General features: G+C 55.1%; 1 protein-coding gene across 1 annotated transcript in view; it reads right to left on the bottom strand.

The window, feature by feature from the left end:
* PCSK6 (proprotein convertase subtilisin/kexin type 6) overlaps positions 1-18061 on the bottom strand; it is a 39131-nt gene extending 21070 nt beyond the window's left edge. The window contains exons 1-7 of the mRNA XM_088520818.1: positions 17897-18061; positions 11905-12009; positions 9796-9906; positions 9361-9504; positions 8564-8640; positions 7889-7977; positions 3805-3977 (exon numbers count right to left, since the gene is read on the bottom strand). Of these exons, the coding sequence (XP_088376944.1) occupies positions 3805-3977; positions 7889-7977; positions 8564-8640; positions 9361-9504; positions 9796-9906; positions 11905-12009; positions 17897-18061 (864 nt within the window). The remainder of the gene's footprint in view (positions 1-3804; positions 3978-7888; positions 7978-8563; positions 8641-9360; positions 9505-9795; positions 9907-11904; positions 12010-17896) is intronic.
* Positions 18062-19975: the final 1914 nt, after the last annotated feature.

Genomic DNA, 19975 nt, shown 5'->3' with positions numbered 1-19975 from the left:
AAGTTTGCACAGCGAAGGCCACAGAGCCGTTCCACCGATACACACCATAAGACATCCTGCTCCTTTTTAATTACGCTGCCTTTCTCCCAGATGAATGTTTGGCATTTCTGCCCCCGTACATGCAGCTCTGCTCGGCGCCTGCCGAGCTTGGCAGGAAATCAGTGCACGAGCAGCGGTGGCAGAGCGAGCGGGGAGTAGCCGGGGTGAATCCGACTTCCCTGGCATTACACGCTGCTATTTTGGGGCTAGCCCGGGCAGATCGGGAGTTTACTTTCCTCCTACTGCTTGGCCGTATCCACAAAAAAATGCAGCCTTCCTCCAGAGGAATTCACGGGGTTTATTGTATTTTGTTGAGCATTAAGGGGAAGAAGGATGGTTTATTACCTGTCTTGTTCTCCTGCTTGGAGAGAGACTCTCTTAGCTGATCCTGCCTCTGGATACATAGTGCAAGCCAGGCTGTTCCCTTACTTTATGAAATTTTTCATTACCAGGGCTGCCTCCCAGCCAAATAGGGATATTTCCATAGCAAAGATTAATAGAGTTATCTGGAAGTCCATAAGAAAAAGTGCAATTCCTATCGAAATTATTGCACTGCCTGTTGTCAAGGGAGAAGCTGACCCAGATTTTGAGTCTACTGAATCTTTGCCCAACAGCCACTGGGACTTCTAGCCTCACTTTCTAGGGTTTCCTGGATCTCCGAGATTGCTCTGTCCTGACCTGTGCTTTTGGCACGGTCTACTGCCGTGGGCTGATCCCCCTCCGTTGATGTGCACCATGTCCAATGGAAACAGATGCACTCCACACATTTGCTAGGACACGGCTTTGCAGTGCGGCTAGTGAGAACCAGACAGCAAACGACTCTCAGAGGGCAAAATCCACCCATCTACTAACAGGAAAAGAGCAGCCTCATCACGAACAAACTCAGATTTCCCCAAACACTCATCAGATCATCTAGGTCATCAGATCAGTTATTAATTGTCAAAGGTATGCACAGATTTGCAAAGCGTGACAGTTCCAGGTGCTCCAGGAAAGCCTCCGGGCTGCCTGCTCCTACCAGCCCCCTCAAACAGGTAGCACTGCTGGTGGCTCCTCTCTGCTGAGGGATTTGGGGTTTTGTCCTGACCTAAACCCTGTGTCCTACTGAGCCCAGCAGGATTGCATGGGAGGAAGTCCAGCATGGTTGCACAAAGACACTAACAGGCACATAAATGGCATTTTCCTCCTCCAGAGTTCATCAAGCGAATATACATCTGACACCTAAAGGTGTTTTCTAGCTGAATGAGAGATCACCTAATAAAGCAACTCTCTGGGAGGTCAAATTGCGGAAAAAAAAAAAAAAAAAAACTCTTTTCCTTTGCTCTCAAACAAATAACTGCTAAAATTTCTGCAAGGAGACATGAAATACCCAACCTCTATATTTGAAATCATTCATAAGCCAATGCCATCCTTGCAGTGGGCTCCTTTCTGCAATAAAATTGAATCCAGACACCATCTAAAATCACCCCTGGCCAAGGCTCACAGCTAAGCAGCTCACTCCTGGGGGAATGACATTGGCTGGGTTGGATTCTTCCCATTTTCTCAGCACTGCTTCGGCACCATCGGCTTGTGCTGCTACTTAATGACACTCAATTAGAACCCAGGATAAATATCACCCCATTAGCTCAGGAACTAATAAGGTGTGGCTGAAGGAGCAAGTACTAAGAAGATAAATCACCGCAGTGCAGTCCTATTGCTAACAGATAAAGGTTATTTTAATGTTTCCATTAAAAACTCAATTTTAAGGATTTATAACTCAGCTACAGCTGTTTGCTTGGGCTAAAGGTTACAGCTAACTATCCACTTTCAGCTTTCCTCATTATTTAAAGTCAGGGAGCGGGCAGCTAGGAGCTGCACACTCAGGGGTCTGTGTGCCACAAATGCCAGTGACGCTGGGGGAAGGCGGCAGGAGGGAAACGCAGGGCCAAAACAGGATTGCTTCCTACATGGATCCTGCTACGTCCAGGTTCAGAGGGCCTGATGCTCTGATGCCCATCGTAAAGCTGCTCTGGACACATCACTGCTGTGATGCACTGGGGTGCAGCCGATTGCCACGTCTCGAGCTGGACCTGGTTGCCCTCTTCGGGCAATGCCAAGAAAACCTGCTGTACACAAGCGGGGTCGGGCATCGTCCTACTCAGGCAATAGTGGCTGGTTTTGCTCTGCGGTTTGGGAAAAGCTCCCTGAAACAGAGGCCTGAGGGGCAGCACAAGGCGCCTTGCCGCAGCCTGCTCCCTCTTACAGCTCCTACACAGGGGAGGAAAAAAAAGGTCTAAAAAGAAGCCTGTTCCTGTGTATTTATATTGAGTGAACTCCCATGCACTTCAATGAATTCCTCTTCAGACGAACTACCCCAGGCAGGAAATTAAGTAAATACAGGGAAAAACACTCCACCCTATTTTTAGATAACATTAAGGCCGGAGGTAGAGTCTTTGGAGCAGCCTTGGGTCAGAAGCAACCCTCAGCACTGATGCGTTGCTTTCCAACCTAGAAATCTCAAAGCACTTTGCAAAAAGAGGCAACGGCTGGGCTGGTTTCACAGCCTTGGGTTGGGCTCTGCCAACCCACGACTCCCCAGCTCCATTTTTGCCCCCCACTGCTCAGCAGCTGCTGAGTTAGTCCCCACCGGGGCAGCCTTGGGCACAGAGGGGTAAAAAGAAATAGCACAGTTTGGGTAATTGGGGATCACAGGGATGCTGGCATGCTGCTGGTGGTGGCCAGGTCTACCCTTAGGCTGGTGACACAATGCTGTAAGCATGAAGTAGCCAGTAGGACTATTCCCCAAAGTATATATATGTATATACACATACACAAATCTTTTTAATGACACTTCCCTTCCTAGCTTCAAGCCCCGTCCAAAATAGATTCTCCAGAAAGGAATTGCCATAAGGAAAGCCGAAGCAAAGCTGCCCAAGGTGCTGCAAGCTCCCGTAAGCACATCCCAGGCCTGCTTCCACCACCCCACATCAAATTGTTCACTAAAGCAAAACCACTCCAAGCCCCCAAAAGAGCTACTTGAGGCTTTGAGGCATCCTGAACAAACCGAAGGCATCGGCATCCCTTGGAGCACGTGCCGGTGAAAACATCCAGGAAGAGCCCGGAGCAGAGACGGTCACTTACCACGGCGGCAGTGGCTGAGGGGACGGTTTCTCAAGAGTGCCAGAAAGGTCTCTTGTACAATGTTTTTAAGCCAGAATTGGGCATGCTTTAAAAATGCCTTTTTCTAGAAACAAGCATGGGAAGGACACGACATCCTGAGTGTGCTGGCAGCACCTCCCCGTGTGCCGCCTGCCACCCAGAGCCCTTGCATGGCTTTGCATGGAGCCACTTGGCGGATCCTGGCCTCCAAGGACTTAAAGAAGAGGCAGGTGAGTTTATTCAGTGCCTGTGAAAGGTCCTGTGCCCATCCTGCCTCCGATCCAGCCCTGTTTGGGTGAGGAGGAGCAGGCGTGGGCCACAAAATGGCCACATGCGGCCACAAAATGGCTGCTTGTGGCCACAAAATGGCGGGAAAAAGGGATGCACCTAAGATGGCGGTGCTGCCATGAGGAGACAGTGGGAGCTCACAGGGCCTGGAGGGTCTTCACCACCTTCACCGGGGGGAAGGAGACACGATACCGGGTTGTGGCTGTCACCTCCTTGACCCCTTACTCCCCACGCGCGCATGCTCCCCACCAAGGACCGGCCTCGCGCGCTGCCCCCCGCGCTGGGACCTCGGACGGGGCTGAGGGAGGAACGCGTGTCGCCGGGGCGCTCTGTTCTCCACACCTTTTTAATGCCATGCTCAAAAGCCTGCTTGGCCAATAGACCAGGTCCATCAACTGTCTTCCCATCATCATCTGGCCCCCAGCTCGCGCTGTAAATGTCAATGTAATCGGGTCTGATGCCAAGCGACTTCGCTTCAACAACATCTGTTACATCGCCATCTAACATACGAATGCCTAAAAGCACAAAAACATCAGACATTAGGGGCTTAGTGGCTTCTTGTCCAAGTGCAAGGGTTGCAATCAAAGGCCTCTTGTTCACCGCGGTGGCAGCAGCTCAAAGGCTTCTGCCACCTCGGGGGGCTCAAAGCGGTGCCTCAATGTCTTTGATTTAATTGCAAACACCGGGGAGGAAATAAAATTGCCCTTGCACAGAGGGTTCGGATGGCGAGGATGCACGGCCCCCACATCCCCTGGCCCGTGCCACCAGAGGAGGCCACGCGTCTCAGAAAGCTTCATGGAGGCAAACTCCCCATGCTAAGAAAACATTTTTTAAATTAATGCAATAATTCCTACAGCTGGAAAATATTAGCCCCTTTCCCACATACTCACCAACCCTGCCCGCTTTTTGGGGTTGAGGGATGTGGGGTGCCAGCCCAGCACCTCGTGCGGTGGCTTGCACTGCCGACACTTAGGATGCCGACAAGGTGCCCAGGCAACCCTCCTGCCCATGAGCCTACATCCTGTCTCATCTCTTGCAGGAGAGAAAAAATGCAGAATCTCTTGTTTATAACTGCATTAAAAAAAAATAATGTATGGATACCTTGACCTCGAAGTGGAGCAGGGGAAACCACAGCACAATGTGCAAAATTCAGGAAGAGGCCCGAGTGCTTTGCAGCCTGATGGGCACGGCCACCTTGGCCAAAGGCAAGGAGCAGCTTCCCATAAGCTGGAAACAGCAATGCTCTGATTGCCGCCGTAAAGAGGATGAAGCAGTCAGGGTTGCAAAACACGGAGCCCTCCGTTATCACTGCCTGCCGGGACGGAGGGGAGCCCCTTAGCAGGGTCAGTGCTGCAGCTGTGCAAACTCGGAGCAGGGCGGGTTACATGGCCGGGCCGCTGCCCCCTCCGCCCTGTGAATTCCCACCAGGAAAAAAATTCCCACCAGGCACACAGGGAGATTGGAAAGCACTGATTTAATCAGCTGGAAAAGCTAGTGGCAGGCTGGCTTGTGCCAGAACCATCACTGTCCTAACGGCTGTGGAGAGGGGACAGCCAGCTAGAAGGGAGTAGAGCACCAAGAAGCCCCGTTACTAGAGAAGCAGAAAGATCAGCAGCTGTTAGGAAAGGGAAAGTGCCATTTCCAAGATTTCTGATGGCACTAACAGTAGGGAAACCATGTTGGACATGCCTCCTCCTGCCATGCTGAGGAACAGCCTTTGCAGGAAAGGTAGTGCCGGAAATTCTGGTGCCTTATTTTGCCAGCCAGTGAGTCTTGTTTATAAAAAAATGCATTTCCCCTTCCACATGTATTTTTCTTAAAGAAAACAAATGCAGACAGACTTAATTACAGTTGCAGCTGTGCTCTGGACAACAGTCAACTCAAATATATTTTTCTGACCCTGTCCCCTACCAGCCAAAAAACAGCTTAAAAATATAAAGCAAGGGAGCAGAGCAGCACACAAAAGCTTCCTTTCCTTGTCACATTTTCTAGAAAAGCTGAAGGACACAAGCGAGAGGACCGAAGCTGGTGTCAGAGCCGCACTTGGCCACAGCAGAGCAAGTGAAAATGGCCAGATTATATTTGTTATATATAAACATTGGGTGCATTCATCGTCAGGAAGCAAAACTCCATCCTGATCACCTTGCAGTATATCCCAGGTGAACAGAGTTCGGAGGCTGTTCCTGCTCCACCCTGCATGTTGTTCATGCCAAGAGGAAAGCCAAGAGGATGCGGCACCATCCTGGAAAACTTGCCCAGAGGGAAATGCTCGTGCAGTGCCCGGACATGGGGAGGGCAGCCCTGGAGCCAACTGCACAGCGAGGAGACCAAGGGCAAATAAAAAAGGGGGCAGGGAGTGAGAGGGAAAGTAGTTTGAGGAGTAAATCTGCCATTTTCCATGCAGTAAGCAGTAAAGGCCTCAGAAGTGAGCATTAGAGAAAAGAGTAAAAGGAGAAGTGGTGTGGCAGGACTGCTTTTTGTTTATTGAAGAGTAATGTATTTTGCCTAGAGCAAATGGAAAGCCATGCAAGAGCAATGAAGAGCAGCGGGTGAAATTAGATGGTTGCTTTCTGAGGGTGACAAATAGGCTTCTCCAACAACTTTTGCTCATTAATCGCTGCTTTATTTGCGTAATCCATCCCCAAATCACTTTCACTGAAGCTGGAGCGCATTTTCCTCCGCAATCACAAACTCGATATGCTCAGAGATTATTTAACTCTCCCCTCTTTAAGTTTTTTAAATCCCACAACCTCCAGCTGTCCATCATGTTTTATGGCAACACTTGATACCGGGTTCCCACCTCCCCAGCGCACACACATGTTGAGGCCCTCATTAGAGAAATCAAATTAAAATGGGAACCACAGCCTGGTTTAAAGTCGACAAGCAACGCTCGTCTCCGTGGCTCTTGCAGGGGATTGGCTTGGCACGAACACGATGGCCTGATCCCACAGGAGACAAAACTGCTTAAATCCCCCTGAGCGGAGCAAAGCCAAGAGGCTCCCTGTGCCCAGCACCCTGAAACCTGGCTTTGCTGCAGCTTGGTTTGTGCTTGCAGCTGGTTTGCAAGCCCAAAGACTTGCGTTGAGTCAAGACAATGAAGCCTTAATATAGGAGGGTGGCTTAATTTAGGAATAACCTAAGCAGCACAAGTCCTCCTGCATGCACGAGGGAACAGGGGATGGGATGAAGAGAGATATGCCCAGTGCCCCTATTGCCCTCCCGCAGTAATTTCCTTCAGTGACAACCTGGCCCATGACAAGAACGGCTCCAAAAGCCCTTCACTGGGTGCAGGGTCCCCACAGGCACCTCAGGCTCCTGCACAAATCCCTTCCTGGTGCCACATGCCCCACACACGCCAGCCCCGTCTCCTTCAATCCCCACCTCTGCCAGCCCCCAGGAGCTGTCCCTCCATGCCAGCTAACAGCGGTGCCAACACGCTCCTTCCTTGCATTGCAGAGAAGACTACACATCGTGAGCCAAATTTTGCTGCTTAAGTCCTTGCTCCAAGAGGCAACACATCTACCAACAACCAGGGCAGTGGCCAGGGTCTACAGACCCCTTTGAGAAATGCTCCTCTCCCGTTCTACACCGCTGGGTGCTAAAAAACCCAGCGAAAATAAACCCAGCTGCACTGCACGTGACGTTTCCTATGGCTTGAGCAGGCAGCGATGCGCACGGATAGCCCTGTGCGCACGGAGCGCTTGCAGCCTCCGTCCCGCTCGCTACGCAGGCAGCTCGGCTCGCGGTCACCGCGTCCCCACGTCCCCCCGCCGCGGCCGCGAAACGCCAGGCTGCTCACATGAGTCACTAGCTTAAACAGCCCCTTTAGCCCCCGCTGCGTCTGAGCTGGTTGAAAGCTGCCCTGATGCAAATGAGCTTTCCGGTTCTAATTAGCAGCATCAAGGCAATTTAATGATAAAGATTAATTTGCCCCCCGGCCCCGCGCTGCCTGGCTCGTGCGGCGCGGCGGACCGTGGCTGTAACGCGGTAAGGGACGGCTCGGTGCCTGCTCTGCATTCCCGGGTGGAGAAGCCGAGCCGTGGCAGGGATGGCACCGACGGCGGCGGGTCCTCACCCCATCACCCAGCGCAGGAGGGTACCCAGGCTGCCCCACATCCCCGCAAAGGGCTCCTTGGCAGGCGTTGCCCCCCTGGCACTCGTGGCTCAAGAGCAGGAGGCTGCTGACACCCCCCCTGCCCGTGGTGGCTGCAGGCTTCTCTTTTGCACCGATCTTGGTGCTTTGGCATCCCGTGGAGGGCAGGACGCCCGTGCACTCACGACCCGGGCTGGGGACACCCAACTTCAACGTTTCCCACCCGCCAAAGCACGCGGGAGCCGCGTTTCCCACGTGCCCTCCCCGAAACCCTCCCGCGCTCCCTCTTTCCCGCACGGGCCGCTCGGGCACGCGCCGGCGCGGCAGCCTCACCTCCGATGCGCGCGTTGTAGGCGATGCCCACGATGCAGTACGAGTTGTTGGCCGCCGCCGCCACCTCCCCGGCGCAGCGCGTGCCGTGTCTGCAAGGGAGAACAGGATGAGCGGCCGCCTTGGCCAAGGATCCCCCTGGCTGCCATGTCCCAGCCCCTCCGGGTGCTGAGGAATGGGGTCCGTGACAGGAGAGCCAAGAGAATACAGGAAATGAGCGGCAAAGCAAATTAATTGTTGCATTTGGTGTCCTTTCCTAAATGCTGCCACGTGGAAGCTTCAATCGAGGTTCAAAAAGCACATTCATGTTTTGACATCTAATGCACTAGCATGGGGATTAACTCAGAGATCAGCATCTCTAGGGGCAGTTGCATAAGGTCGGTTCCAAAGCAGCTTTTGCCCCTTGCAATCAGACCGGGGAACGTATTTCCAGAGGTGGCTTGGTGATTTTGCAGTGCAGGGCTTGCTACCACCATTGGGATACCAGGGCTCCACCTCCCTCTGCCACAGCTGTCGTGGGACCTGCTTATTCCCTCTCCGCTCCGCTTTTCCCACCTTCGAAACCCCGATTAAAGCATTAAGGTTTTCCATCCAATTAACCCTGCTCTGGACGGGGATTGCTGCGGCTGGGCCTGGCATTGCCAGCCCTGTGTTTGCTGCAGAACGCGCGCCACGTACTTGTTCTCGTTGCTGGCATCGTAGCGCGGTGTCGGGTCGTGGTCATTCCCATTGACGTCGTAGCTCGCCAGAGGGTCCTGGAAGCAGTTGTCATCCGTGAGCTACAGGCGACTTATTTGTACGGCGCCATCCCAAGCTCCCTGCCCGGATCTTCCTCACCCGCCGGAGCTGCTGCCCTATGGCACCTCCATGTTACCTGGAGGGGCCCTTCTTGTGTCCCTTGCTCCTCCTCGGATATTAAAACCGCTGCAGACAAAGCACCTCTGGAAAGTGCATGGTTCAATATTTCTGCTTTTGCAATTATGCCTTTCGGGGGATGGAGGTGGGGGCTGCAAAGTGCTCACACCATGAGTAAAACACAAGGCTAAAACTGCAGAGCCTCCGAGCCAGGAGACGCTGTATTAGCACCACTGAGCACTCTGGGCTCAAGGTCGGCAGTGGGGATGTTTTGGCAGTAAATGGCATTTTTCACTTCATTTCTGACACTTTGCTTAAGGAAAATGCAGGTTTTGTGCTGTAACCCGGAGCTCGTTGCGGGCTGGGAGCCGGAGCCACAGCTCCCAAGCCAAAAAGCAGAGCTGGGATTCGGAAGGAGCCTCGTGCAGCCACAGCGCATGGGGCTCCCGGACATCACCGCATCTAAAGGCAGCCAGCAAAGCCCCACGTACATCATGGAAACCCATCAGAGACCAATTCCCCAGCAAGCACAAGCTGCCCTTGGTACCCAGGGAACCGTCCTGTTTAGCAGCCGATACCCAACCCCGCGCCGGAGCCGTGCCGGGCTCCCTGCTACTCACATAGTTCTGCAGGAGGTCGGGGTGGTTGCGCTCGATGCCGTCGTCCAGGATGGTGACCACCACGTTTTTGCCCGTGTAGCCCCGCTGCCAGGCCGCCAGGACGTTCATTTCTGAGCGGCAGCGGCTGCTTTTATCCCCGCAGTGCTAAGGGCAGAAAGGGCAGAGCACCAACTCCGGCAGTGTCGCGAGCCCGGCACCGGAGTCCCCCCATACAACTCACCCGCTTGCTCTAATTTCACCTCATCAATCCAAAATAGAAAACACAATAAAATAGCATAGCAGGTAATGTGGGCAACGCTACCTTGCTAGGGCTCATTTCTATGTCAAACACTGCGGGTTCTGCAATTTAGGCTAGGAGGAGCTCGCTTGCTTTTAAATGGATTTTCCTACCAATTTGGGGGGAGAAAATACTGAAGAGCGAGCCGGAGCACTCACCAGGTACCACATGTTGGGCCACACCGGGTCGTTGAAGGGCAGCGGCTGCGGGTCGCCCCGGACGAGCCTCTTGACGCGGCGCTTGACCTCCTGCTGCTGCAGCCACTCCACCTGCGAGCGCGGCCGGGGCTGAGCGCGGCCCCGCGCCCGGCCCTCCCAAACCCTCCACCCGCCAAACCCGGCAGCCCCCGGCAAAATCCCCGCCGGCACCGGCTGCGCATTTGCAGGATGAGAAGATTCGCAGAAGTTAGAAAGGAGGAGGAAAAGAAGGGGAAAAGGAAGGAAAAAAAGATCTTTTGCTGCTAGAAGAGGTCAAGATGGCTACAACCACCTACAAGGAGGTGTTTTCCCCTGGTACTTCCACATTTTCGCCCTTGGAGGATGATGTACAGATGGGGCCTTGGGGGCTGTACTGCTTCACATGAGCTCTGCTCTGGGGATGCCAGCAAGCCCCCCTGCCCTGCTTTGCAACTCCCAGAAAAGCCCCATATTCTGCTTTTTTGCAGGGAAAAGTGGAACAGAGCGAGCAGGGACTCTGCATCCCAGTGCATGCCCGCACGCAGCTATTTTGCAATTCCCATTGCCCGGAATCACTCTGCTTCGGGGCAGACAGCAGGGAAACACCTCTGTCCCGAGAGGCGCCAGGGTGGCCATGCTGGACACGTCCCACATAGACAGAAAAAGGGGAGAAAAAAACCCACAGGCAATACCCTAGAGAGGGAAGATGAAGAAACCGGACTGCAAAACCGAGCATGGAGCCCAAATGAAACTCAAAGGGAAATTCGGTTCCTGCGTCGTGAGCCACAGGCGGGTCGTGGCGGCCCTTTTGCCGGCGGGAAGCAGCCCTCGGAGCAGCATCTCCCGCCACAGAGCCAGCCCATAAATAACTGCACTGGAAACAATAGCCCCCTCAAAGACACGAAGCTCAAAACATCTGCAAGCGATTGAATTCGCTGCTTCTCCTGCAATATTCTGTTTCCATCTTTGCCATTCCAGCTTGAGATGTTCGTGTTTCATTGTGGCTTGTGGTAATTATTCCCCTTTTTTCCCCCTTTGTGCCATGCATGCCAATTAAGCGCCATTCAAAACGCAGGGACACCTCCCAAATCATTTGCAAATGGGAAGAGGGAGAAGAGAAGGCGCCTTCCAGCACATCTTGAACTCCAGCTGATAAGTAAAGACTCGAGAGAAACGAGGGCTAAATGCACTAACTCGTAGCCTGTAGAGCAAGGTTACGGTAAATGTTAATAGACTAAGAGCCATTTGACTCTGTTTGCATGATAACCAGGCTCATTTACATGGAGGCATTTCAACACGGATGGGAATCCGTAATTTGCTCCAATGCCTCTTCGCTTCCCTAAGGGGAAACAGCTCTAATTAGAATCTAGGCTCACAAGCAGCCGGTCCCAGTGGGTCTCCAGGGCCGGAGTGTTCCCATCTCCGCACCAACCATCCCACTTGTGCCTCCAAAAGTGCTGCCCACCCCATCCATATACTTTACAGCAAACTCCTCAGCAAAGTGGGCTGGCCAAGAAAAGGGGATTTGCTGCATAGGATGAGGCTGCAACGGGAAGGAAATCCTTGGGGAAAACCTTGTTCCTAAATCCCAACTTTCCCATGACAAGGAATGCAACGTTTCACCCTATGCAGCAGTGCAGCAGGTCCCGTCTGCTCCGACTTCTCTTTTTAATCCCCCTCCCGCTACTTTTGGCAATTCAGCTGCAAGGAAAAGAAAATCCCTTCGGATGCTTGCTCAAGGAAAGAGCAATGCGCGGCCGCTGCCAAAGGCCTCATTCGTAGCAACCACGGAGGCAACAAGTGTTGTGGCAACTGGATCAACACCCCTCGCGCACACAGCTTCCCCGCTGGAAGGCTTCTTTCCCGCTTTGCCATCCCCGTTTTGCAGGCAGATGTTAGTGCTTAGTCCTTGTAAGTGTTTCTCCTCCCCAGCAAACACCCTCGTACCCAATGAGTCACCCCGTGCGTGCGAAGGACGGCGTTTGGAGGCTGCGAGCGCGACGCTCGCCGGACACGAGAGCGGCTCCGGAGCAGCACCCGGAGCATCGCACCGAAATAAGGATCCCGGGGGGACGGGGACTCGTGTCCTACCTTGGGGTCCATGCGGAGGAAGCTGTGCGGCCCCCGGCTGCTCAGCGTCGAGCGCTTGAACGTCCTGCTGTGGTGGAAGTGGTAGTAATTCTCCAAATTCCCGATCTGCAGGAAGAGGCGGGAGAGGGTTGCCGGGCGCATTCCCGAGGATGCTCTGAGCCCGCGGCCAGCTGGAGCGCGGCCCCAGCCCCAACCGTCCCCGTGGTCTGTCGGAACAAGCTGGACAGATTCTGGTTATTTACATATTTATTATACTTAATGCCGCTAGCTTTGCCAGGGCCTCTTCGGAGCGTGTTAAATATATAATTAGCTTTGCCTTTGATGCCAGCGTGTTATTTTACTTACTTGTCTTTCCTGCAGCTCATGTCATTTTTGCAATTTGCTTCCACTCAGTTTGAGCACCTCTCCCCTCACCTGATTTTTCCCCCTTCCCCATGGAACAGCTCTGCTTTTCCCAGAGCATTGATACGCAGAGCTGTTGCTCACTGCAAACTCCCTCTGCCTCTGCAGTTGCCTTCTACGGCCCCTTCCTTAAATTCATTCCTTAAGGAAGCGGGAAGAGGCTTAGACATCCCCAAACTTTGGGAGAAGCTTGTGCTTCCACTTTGCCCGAAAATCCACGTTCTTTGGGCCATGTAGTTTCGTTCTGCTAGCTGCTGTTTCCCAGCCTACTCTTTGCAGCTTTATAACACTCCTTTTCTTCTAATCCCCGTTCCCTCCGGCGCTGGTTTTAACAGAATCACCCTTTCTAAACAAGCGCCCGCGGAAGCAGCGCTGCCCTTCGCTGGCGCACGCTGCCCCTTCCACGGGTTATTAGCAGGAATAAACGCAAAACAGCCGCGCGCTGCGGGTCGGGGACGGGACGGGTCGAGAGCCCAGGGAGCGCTCAGCTCCGTCACGGCCCCCGGCACCATCCGTGGGGCACGAGCCAGCCCGTCCCACGCCGAGCAGGGTTGCTTAACAGAGGCAGGCAGGGGCAAACCGTCGTGTTTTGAAATATTCAGCTATTTCTCTGCCATTAACCACCGTTCTCTGTGTGCCCCCTCCAAGAGCCCTCGTCTCCCGTGGGGTCCCATGAGAGCCGGGGATGAGCTCGGCCCTCTCGTCGTGTCCCCACTGGTCTCGCTCTGAGGACAGCGACTAGGAGACCACAAGAAAGAATCGTTGCTTCATCTGAGTTTTTCTGACTGGTTTACAATTTCTGCCTCCCTAAAGAACCACAAGATGAGGAATTTATACACCTCCCAAGAGAGAAGAAGAAATGGGGAACGAATATTTTTTAGGGGAAGCAAGAAAGGAGTGAAATCTGTGTCGGAGTAGTTGGAAACGTGGAGCTAATGGAAGGGGAACATGGAGAGCCCGGTCTGAGCCACCCCAAACCAAGCCTGGCACTAGGCAGCAGTTCTTTACCCGTGGGATTTGCTAAAGGAAAAGGGAAACCTTTTCAAGTGGGATCCAACCTGAACATTTGCCCTCTTCTGAGCAGGAGTTTCGGCCAGATGACGTCCCAGTCTACCCCTTCAACTTTAAATTATCATATGCAGAAGAATTTAAAAATGCAATTTTCATCTAAGGAGTTGATAAAGGAAGAATTTGCTGTCCTCTGCCCTGAGATCTAAGAGGACAATTAACTCAGCGCGGGCTCCAGCAGAGCTGCTGCAGCAACAGGAGCCCATGTATGATCCGTGCAGACGAAAGTACTGGAGAAACAACAGAATCAGGTTCATTTCTAAGTGGCATCTGCAAAACTGAAGCCAAAACGCTGCTGACCGCCCTCCATCCACCCGTTAAAGAAGCCCCTGCCCACCGCGGTCCCGACAACGACCTGCCTCTCCACTCGCGTCAAGGGACTCACGGTCCCTTTGGAAACCACCTAGAAATTCCCGTTCCTTCCCCCGTGCTGCTCCACGCAACTATTGATCTTGATTTTTTTTTTTTTAACATCCAGCTGCTGCCAAGAACGTGCAAGGGAGGCTCTCATTTAAACAAGGGTCGATTTTAATTTGCCCAATCGATTAGCGGTTTCAGGCTGCGGCAGGAATTTCAAGGGAATTGAGATTTTTTGGGGGCAACCCAAGCCTGTAGTTCAGCAGAAATGAGCTGAAGTTTTTGTGCTTTTTTTCTTCTTAATTGTGGCAAACAAGCACTGGCACAGAGCCGATGCTGCCCAGCTCCACTCGCTTGTGTTTGCAGCAAGCAAGAAACAACCAGAAAGTGATTCTTGCCTTGCGACGTCCTCTCTATCACGCTAAGGGTAGTGATGGCTCCGTTCCTACCAAACAAGGAATGGTTTGAGGCTGGAGGAGCCATTCCCAACCCTTGGCATGACCTGGGTGGAGAAGGACACCCGTGCACCCAGCATTTCGCCATCCAGGAGGCCATGGAGACCCATTGGGATGAGTATCAGGTCTCTGCTGTTTTGGCCTCAAGGACTGGCATCCTCCCCATAAACAGGCATCTGCCCAACTCATTTTTGGGAAGGCTGAGGTTGCTTGGAAAGCAAGAAGTCAATTCTGATAATTCGCACAAGAAGTTGGGAATCCACCAAAAGCGACGTCAAGGCTGCTGGGCTGTCTCCATCCACCCGACAGGGCGGGTTACAGACACAACACATCCACAGCCAGAGGACGGGAGGCAACTTGCAGCAAGAGAAATCCTGATTAGATATAAAGAAATGGAGTTTTAATGTAGAGTGGTCACCCACTGGCCAGGAGAGGTGGTGGGCTCCATCCTTGAAGATATTCAAACCTCAGCCAGTCAAGGCCCTGACTTAACTTCAGATTTAGACCAGAGGTCTCCAGAGGTCCCTTCCAGCCCCAGTTACTCTTCAAAGGCAGCTCTTCAACCACACTGCTTGTAATGGCTCTTATCTCCTCTAGATCAGCCCCGCGCACAAATAACGGCAGGAAGGGGAAGGTGACCTGGCCTCCATCCAACAGGGTGGTCCCTGGGCCAGCACTGGGGTTGCGGCCAGGAGGTTGCTCCTGTACTAAGGCCATTAGTACTAAAACAGGCTGGAGATCCCTTGTAGCTAGTGAGACACCACAGTGGTTGGTGGGAATGCTGGCGCAGATGGAGGGTTGTCCCATGCCAGTGCTGAGCGGCAGGGATGAGGATCCAAGCAAGGCCCAACCTCTAACTCAGGTCCAGGTTGGACCCAACATGGAGCCGGCAGCCGTCGCTCTCCAGAGGGGACCCCCCAGCCCAGCTCGGGGACATATTCGTGAGGTCCTTCAAAGCTTCCACCCCAGACACCGAATAAGGAAGGATTCCGGTGTGACTGTAACGGGCCGCGGGCGGGTTTATCGGCGTGACGGCACAGCCGTCCCCGCGCCATCCCCTTGCAACGCGGGCCTGTCCCGGCTTGCTCCGTACGTCACGGCTGGGAACCCGCGGCCGCGCGGGCTGAGCACGTGCCCGGGGAGTGTTTTACCTCGCTGCAATTGCTCGCTCCCCTGAAATAAAAACCAAATCCGCTCTGCGTGCAAATTATTCCCCCAGTGAAGTGCTCACTGCCCCTTCCCAAAGGGGTTTGAGGGTGCTCTGGCTCAGCCCGTCGTGGCGGGTGAGGAGGCAGCCCTGGCAGCGCCCTGCACACACAGCTTGAGGCACTGAAACCACTTCAGATCCCAAATTGGAACAAACAGCCCTTTTTCCCCCACTGCGGTTACCCCTGTGTGTCAGGGAAGTTGAGATCCCACCAGCAGAGCAAGGCCAGCCCAGAGAAGCCCATGGTCATGGACAGCGTGGGGTCTGGACCCAGTCGGGCGGGTTTGACCGTTTTCCTGCTTCTCCAAGGCTCTCTCGGGATAGGGATGGAGTCCCACGGCCAGCACCAGACATTCCTGCTCCCCGATTCACCGTCTGCCTTGCCACCAGGGACTTATCCCCACCCAGACATCTCCCGCTGCCTCCCTGCCGGGTAGGGCTCCCAGGTGGCTCCTTCCCGCTGTTCCCGTGCCCTGGGAAGGAGCCAACTCCAGCTCCACCTCATCTACCCGCGCGACGCTTCTCCTCGATCGGAGCCCGTGGGCATCTGTCTGCTCCACGTCCCGTCCATGGGCTTCTCACCCGGCGCGACGGAAGAACAAAGCTGGAAAACAGGACTTTTCTGCCTCTATCCATCAGGACTGTGGTTTCTCACGGGAAAAATCTCAGGCATGGCCCAACGGAGACATCCCTTCAGGCAGCCCTTCCAGGCAGCCAGCACTGCCACTCCATGTTGCATCCAACACCACTTGCCGTGGGCACTGCCCGCTCCTGGGAAGCTGCAGACCCGGCTGCTGGACCAGGAGAGGACACACGTGGCCACAGCCAGGGCTGAAGCCACAGAAGCTCTGAGGGCAGCAGCAGCTTCAAGCACGATGCCACCACGTGAGGCAAGTGTCACCCATGAAGGCACACACGGTGCGTGTGGAAAAGCCATATCTCTGGATTTGACACTGGAGACGCTGCCATGAGAATCACCTGTTGGCTCTGGGGCGCTCGTGTCGAGGAAAAAGGAGGAAAGAGCTCAAGGAAGAGTCCCGAGAGCAGCCGAGAGGCCGGGACGCCACACGGAGGTGCACGTGCTCCCGCTGCAGCGTTCGCGGGCGAAACGGGAGCCAGGAACACCCTGATGCAACCACTCAAATATTTCTTTTGGTCTTCAGCCTGCTCGTGCGCCTGGAAGAAGGGCTCCGTGGACAACTGTCACTGGCTGCATGACCCAAAGGGGAGCAGAAACCCCCACGGGCAAAACTCAGAACCAGGAGCCACATGAGACAAATGCAAACCGGAGGAGAGGTGCATATTTACCAAAGGCCAGAGAGTGGGAGAGCATAGATCAAGATACTCTCCAGCCAAGCAGGGATAAACACAGAAGCCCTTTAATTACATTACATAGCATGCAAGACTCCGCTTTTCTGGCCGTATGATAGAAACATTTGGATAATATCGCCGATTCCTCACGGGCGTTGGAGAAGAGCCCGGGGCCTGCAAACAGGCGGTTGGGATCCGGGCAGAGCATCCGCAGCAGGAGCCCGTGTCCCGGTGCAGCCTCCCCGTCGGGATTTGTTTACCCAGCATCCTGCCGCTTTACGTCTCAACCCTATTCTTAAGTATAATTAAAGCGAGGTTATAATTTGCAGGTCAGGAGACACCTTCTGCAGCAAGACAAATTGCAGAGCCACCCAGCCAGCGAAGCGCCGGGCTGCGGGCAGGAGGAGAGACACAATAAACTCTGGAGGAAACTCTGAGGACACCAATCCACATCTGGAGCACTTACAGAGAAGACAGGGAAGAGAAAAAGCTCAAAGGAAACAGAGCTGCCGTGATTAAAGTTGCCTTTAAGCTATAAACGTGCTCTAGGGGGGTTAAACCCGAAAGTTCCTCGTGCTCCCAGTGTCTCAGATAAACAGGGGACAGAGAGTCCAAAGTTTGCTGAAGCCGCAAATGCAACTTTCCAGGGATGGGAATCCCTCGTGCGAAACCGCCGGGCTGCTGCCAGGGTTGAGCTGCGGGTTTAACGGGGCGAGGGAAACGCCGCCGAGCTGCGGCGCCCGCCTCTGCCCCGGGACCGGCACCGCGACCGGCACCGAGGGGACAGGACCGGACCGGAACCCCTCCTGCCCCGCCGCCAGCTGCCCCGATCCGGATCGCTGTGCCCGTGTCACGGCGCCTCTGCCGCCGACACCGGGACCCCCGGCAATTCCCCGATCCCGGGGCGATCCCCGCGACGCTTCCCGGATCCCGGGACTCGCGGCCGCTTCCCGGGCTCCCCTCTGCGATACCTCGGATCTCTCCGCGGTCTTGGGCCCCCCGGCAGCTCCCGGGTGCCGGAGCCCCCCCGCGATGCTCCCGGTACCTCTCGCGTCTCGCCTCGGAGTCCCGGAGGTACCGGGAGGGTCGCGCCGGGTCCCTCTCGCGGGGGCCCCGCGCTGCGGGACCCGGGCACCCCCCGAGCACCAACCTCCCCACCGGCACCGGGCCGGGGGGGTCCGGCGGCTCCTACCTGCCCCAGGTTCACGTATCCGTAGGCGGCGGCGAGGCGGGCGGCCTCGGCCGGGCCCCCCCGCAGCCGCACGGCCCAGTGGTTGGTGTAGAGGGCGCGGGGGGGCTGCGCGGCGGCCAGGGCCAGCAGGCAGAGGCAGGCGGCGGGGGGGCCCGCGGCGGGCATGGCGCTGGTGCCGGGTTTGGTGCCGGGGTTGGCGCTGGTGCCGGTGCCGGGTTTGGCGCTGCTCCTGGCGCTGCTCCGGGCCGCGGCTCCGCGCGACGCTGCGCTGGGCGGAGCGGCGACTTCGCCTTTTAAAGCGGCCCCGGAGCCCGCGCGGAGGCGGGGGATGCTCCGGGGGGGCAGGCGCAGGCGGCGGCGGGGAGGGCCCAGCCCGGCCCGGAGGCAGCGGCGGGGACGCGGCAGCCCCCGCATCCCGACTAGGTTTCACCCCCCCCCGGCATCCCCCGCATCCCATCCCGCCAGCACCCCCCGCATCCCGTCTGCATCCCTGCTCTGTGTTACCCTAACATACTGTCTGCATCCCCCACCCCGGCATCCCCCAGTATCTTGCCTGCATGCCCCTCCCCTGGCATCCCCCACATCCACTCTGCACCCCTGGGCACCCCCAGCACCCCCTGCATCCCACCTGCATCCTGCCTATGTCCCCTGGGCATCCTCCAGCGCAGCCCCCCAGGCACTGCCCTTGGGGCATCCTCCTGGCACCCTGCCTGCATGCCCCAGGCATTCCCTGCATTCCTGCAGGATCTGCCCTGCATCCCCCCGGCATCCCACCTGCATCCCCTGCATTCCTGCAGGATCTGCCCTGCATCCCCCCCCCGGCATTGCCTCCTTCTCCTCCCAGCCCTGCTCCCAGGTTTCCCTTCCCCATCCTGTCCCTGGCTCAGTCCCTGTCACACTGGGTTGCAGCAAATGCCAACGTGGTGCAAAAGTCCAGCAGAGCAAACAGGCGGCTGAGCTGAACTTCGGCCCGCGCTGGGGCTGCGGATGAGGAAAGCCCTTCCCGGCATCCGCCTGGGAATAAAAGCAGCAGGGTGGAGGTCGGGACTTCCAGTGCGTAAATCTGACTCCTTTCCTGCAGACAAGCTCAGCCAGCCCCTAGGAACATTCTTTTAAGTGTGTATATATATATAAGAGTAGGTTTTGGCTCCAGGAAAAGCTTCCTAATGGCAATAAGAGCAGAAGCAAAATGCTCCACCAGCTGTTTGGACCCAAAGGGCGGCTTGTGCTCCCTGGCACAGCCAGGAGGTCACAGGGTGACCAGGAAATTGCCTTTGGGTCTGGCTTGTTTTTTGCAATAAAGATGCCTGGGGGCAGGAGACTCCATTTTCGCTCTTCTTCTGTGATTTGGTGGAAAGCAGAGAACCAGACAGGCAGTGAGGGAATCGCTGTGCCTGGCACTGGAGGAGCAAACCGGAGCCTCTATGGATGCTCCGCAAGCAACGAGGGGCTGCAACTCTCCAATCTGCCCAAATAAAGATCCTTTGCAGCAATCCTACAATTCTATATCTGCCCATGAAATATAGCTATAACCACAGCATGCATCAAACACACTCCTTGCGTACATGGCAATAAGCTCTGAATATAGCTAATATTTCAGCTTTGGAAGCCTGGAGTGGTCAAAGAAGGGCAGAATGCAATTTGAAAGCTATTTATTTGAAAACTGATCCTTGCAAGCTCTTTTTTAGACAACTTCAGAAGTGGAAGAAAAGAAATGGCCGTGGAAAGAAAGCAACACAAACCTGCTATTTTGGCGGGGACAGGTCAGGCCTCCCCTCTCCCTTGCATGTGGGATGGCACCGAAATGCCTGCCCAGGTCCCTGGGCCACAAGCCCATGGTGCGTGGGTGACAACGTGGGACAAGTACAGGGTCCTTGGGGCAGGCGGGGAAAACCTTGGCAGCTCGGCTGCATTTGTGTAAAAAAAGGTCATGAATTGATTAAACTGCAAAAACAAAACAGCTCTTTTCCCAGATCCCAGGCTTAGCCAAAGGAGGGGAAATTGCACCCATGCAATTAAAGCAGCAGTTTCCCAATAATTTGGAGCCACATCGGCACGTGGATGCTGACAGTGCTGCCA

Source organism: Tinamus guttatus, unplaced genomic scaffold (genome assembly GCF_059628265.1).
Source record: "Tinamus guttatus ecotype Peru unplaced genomic scaffold, ASM5962826v1 Tinamus_guttatus_pri_ptg000004l, whole genome shotgun sequence".
NCBI classification, from domain to species: Eukaryota; Metazoa; Chordata; class Aves; order Tinamiformes; family Tinamidae; genus Tinamus; species Tinamus guttatus.
The sequence above is the reverse complement of the archived record's forward strand: the minus strand, read 5'-3'. Positions and strand labels throughout refer to the sequence as shown.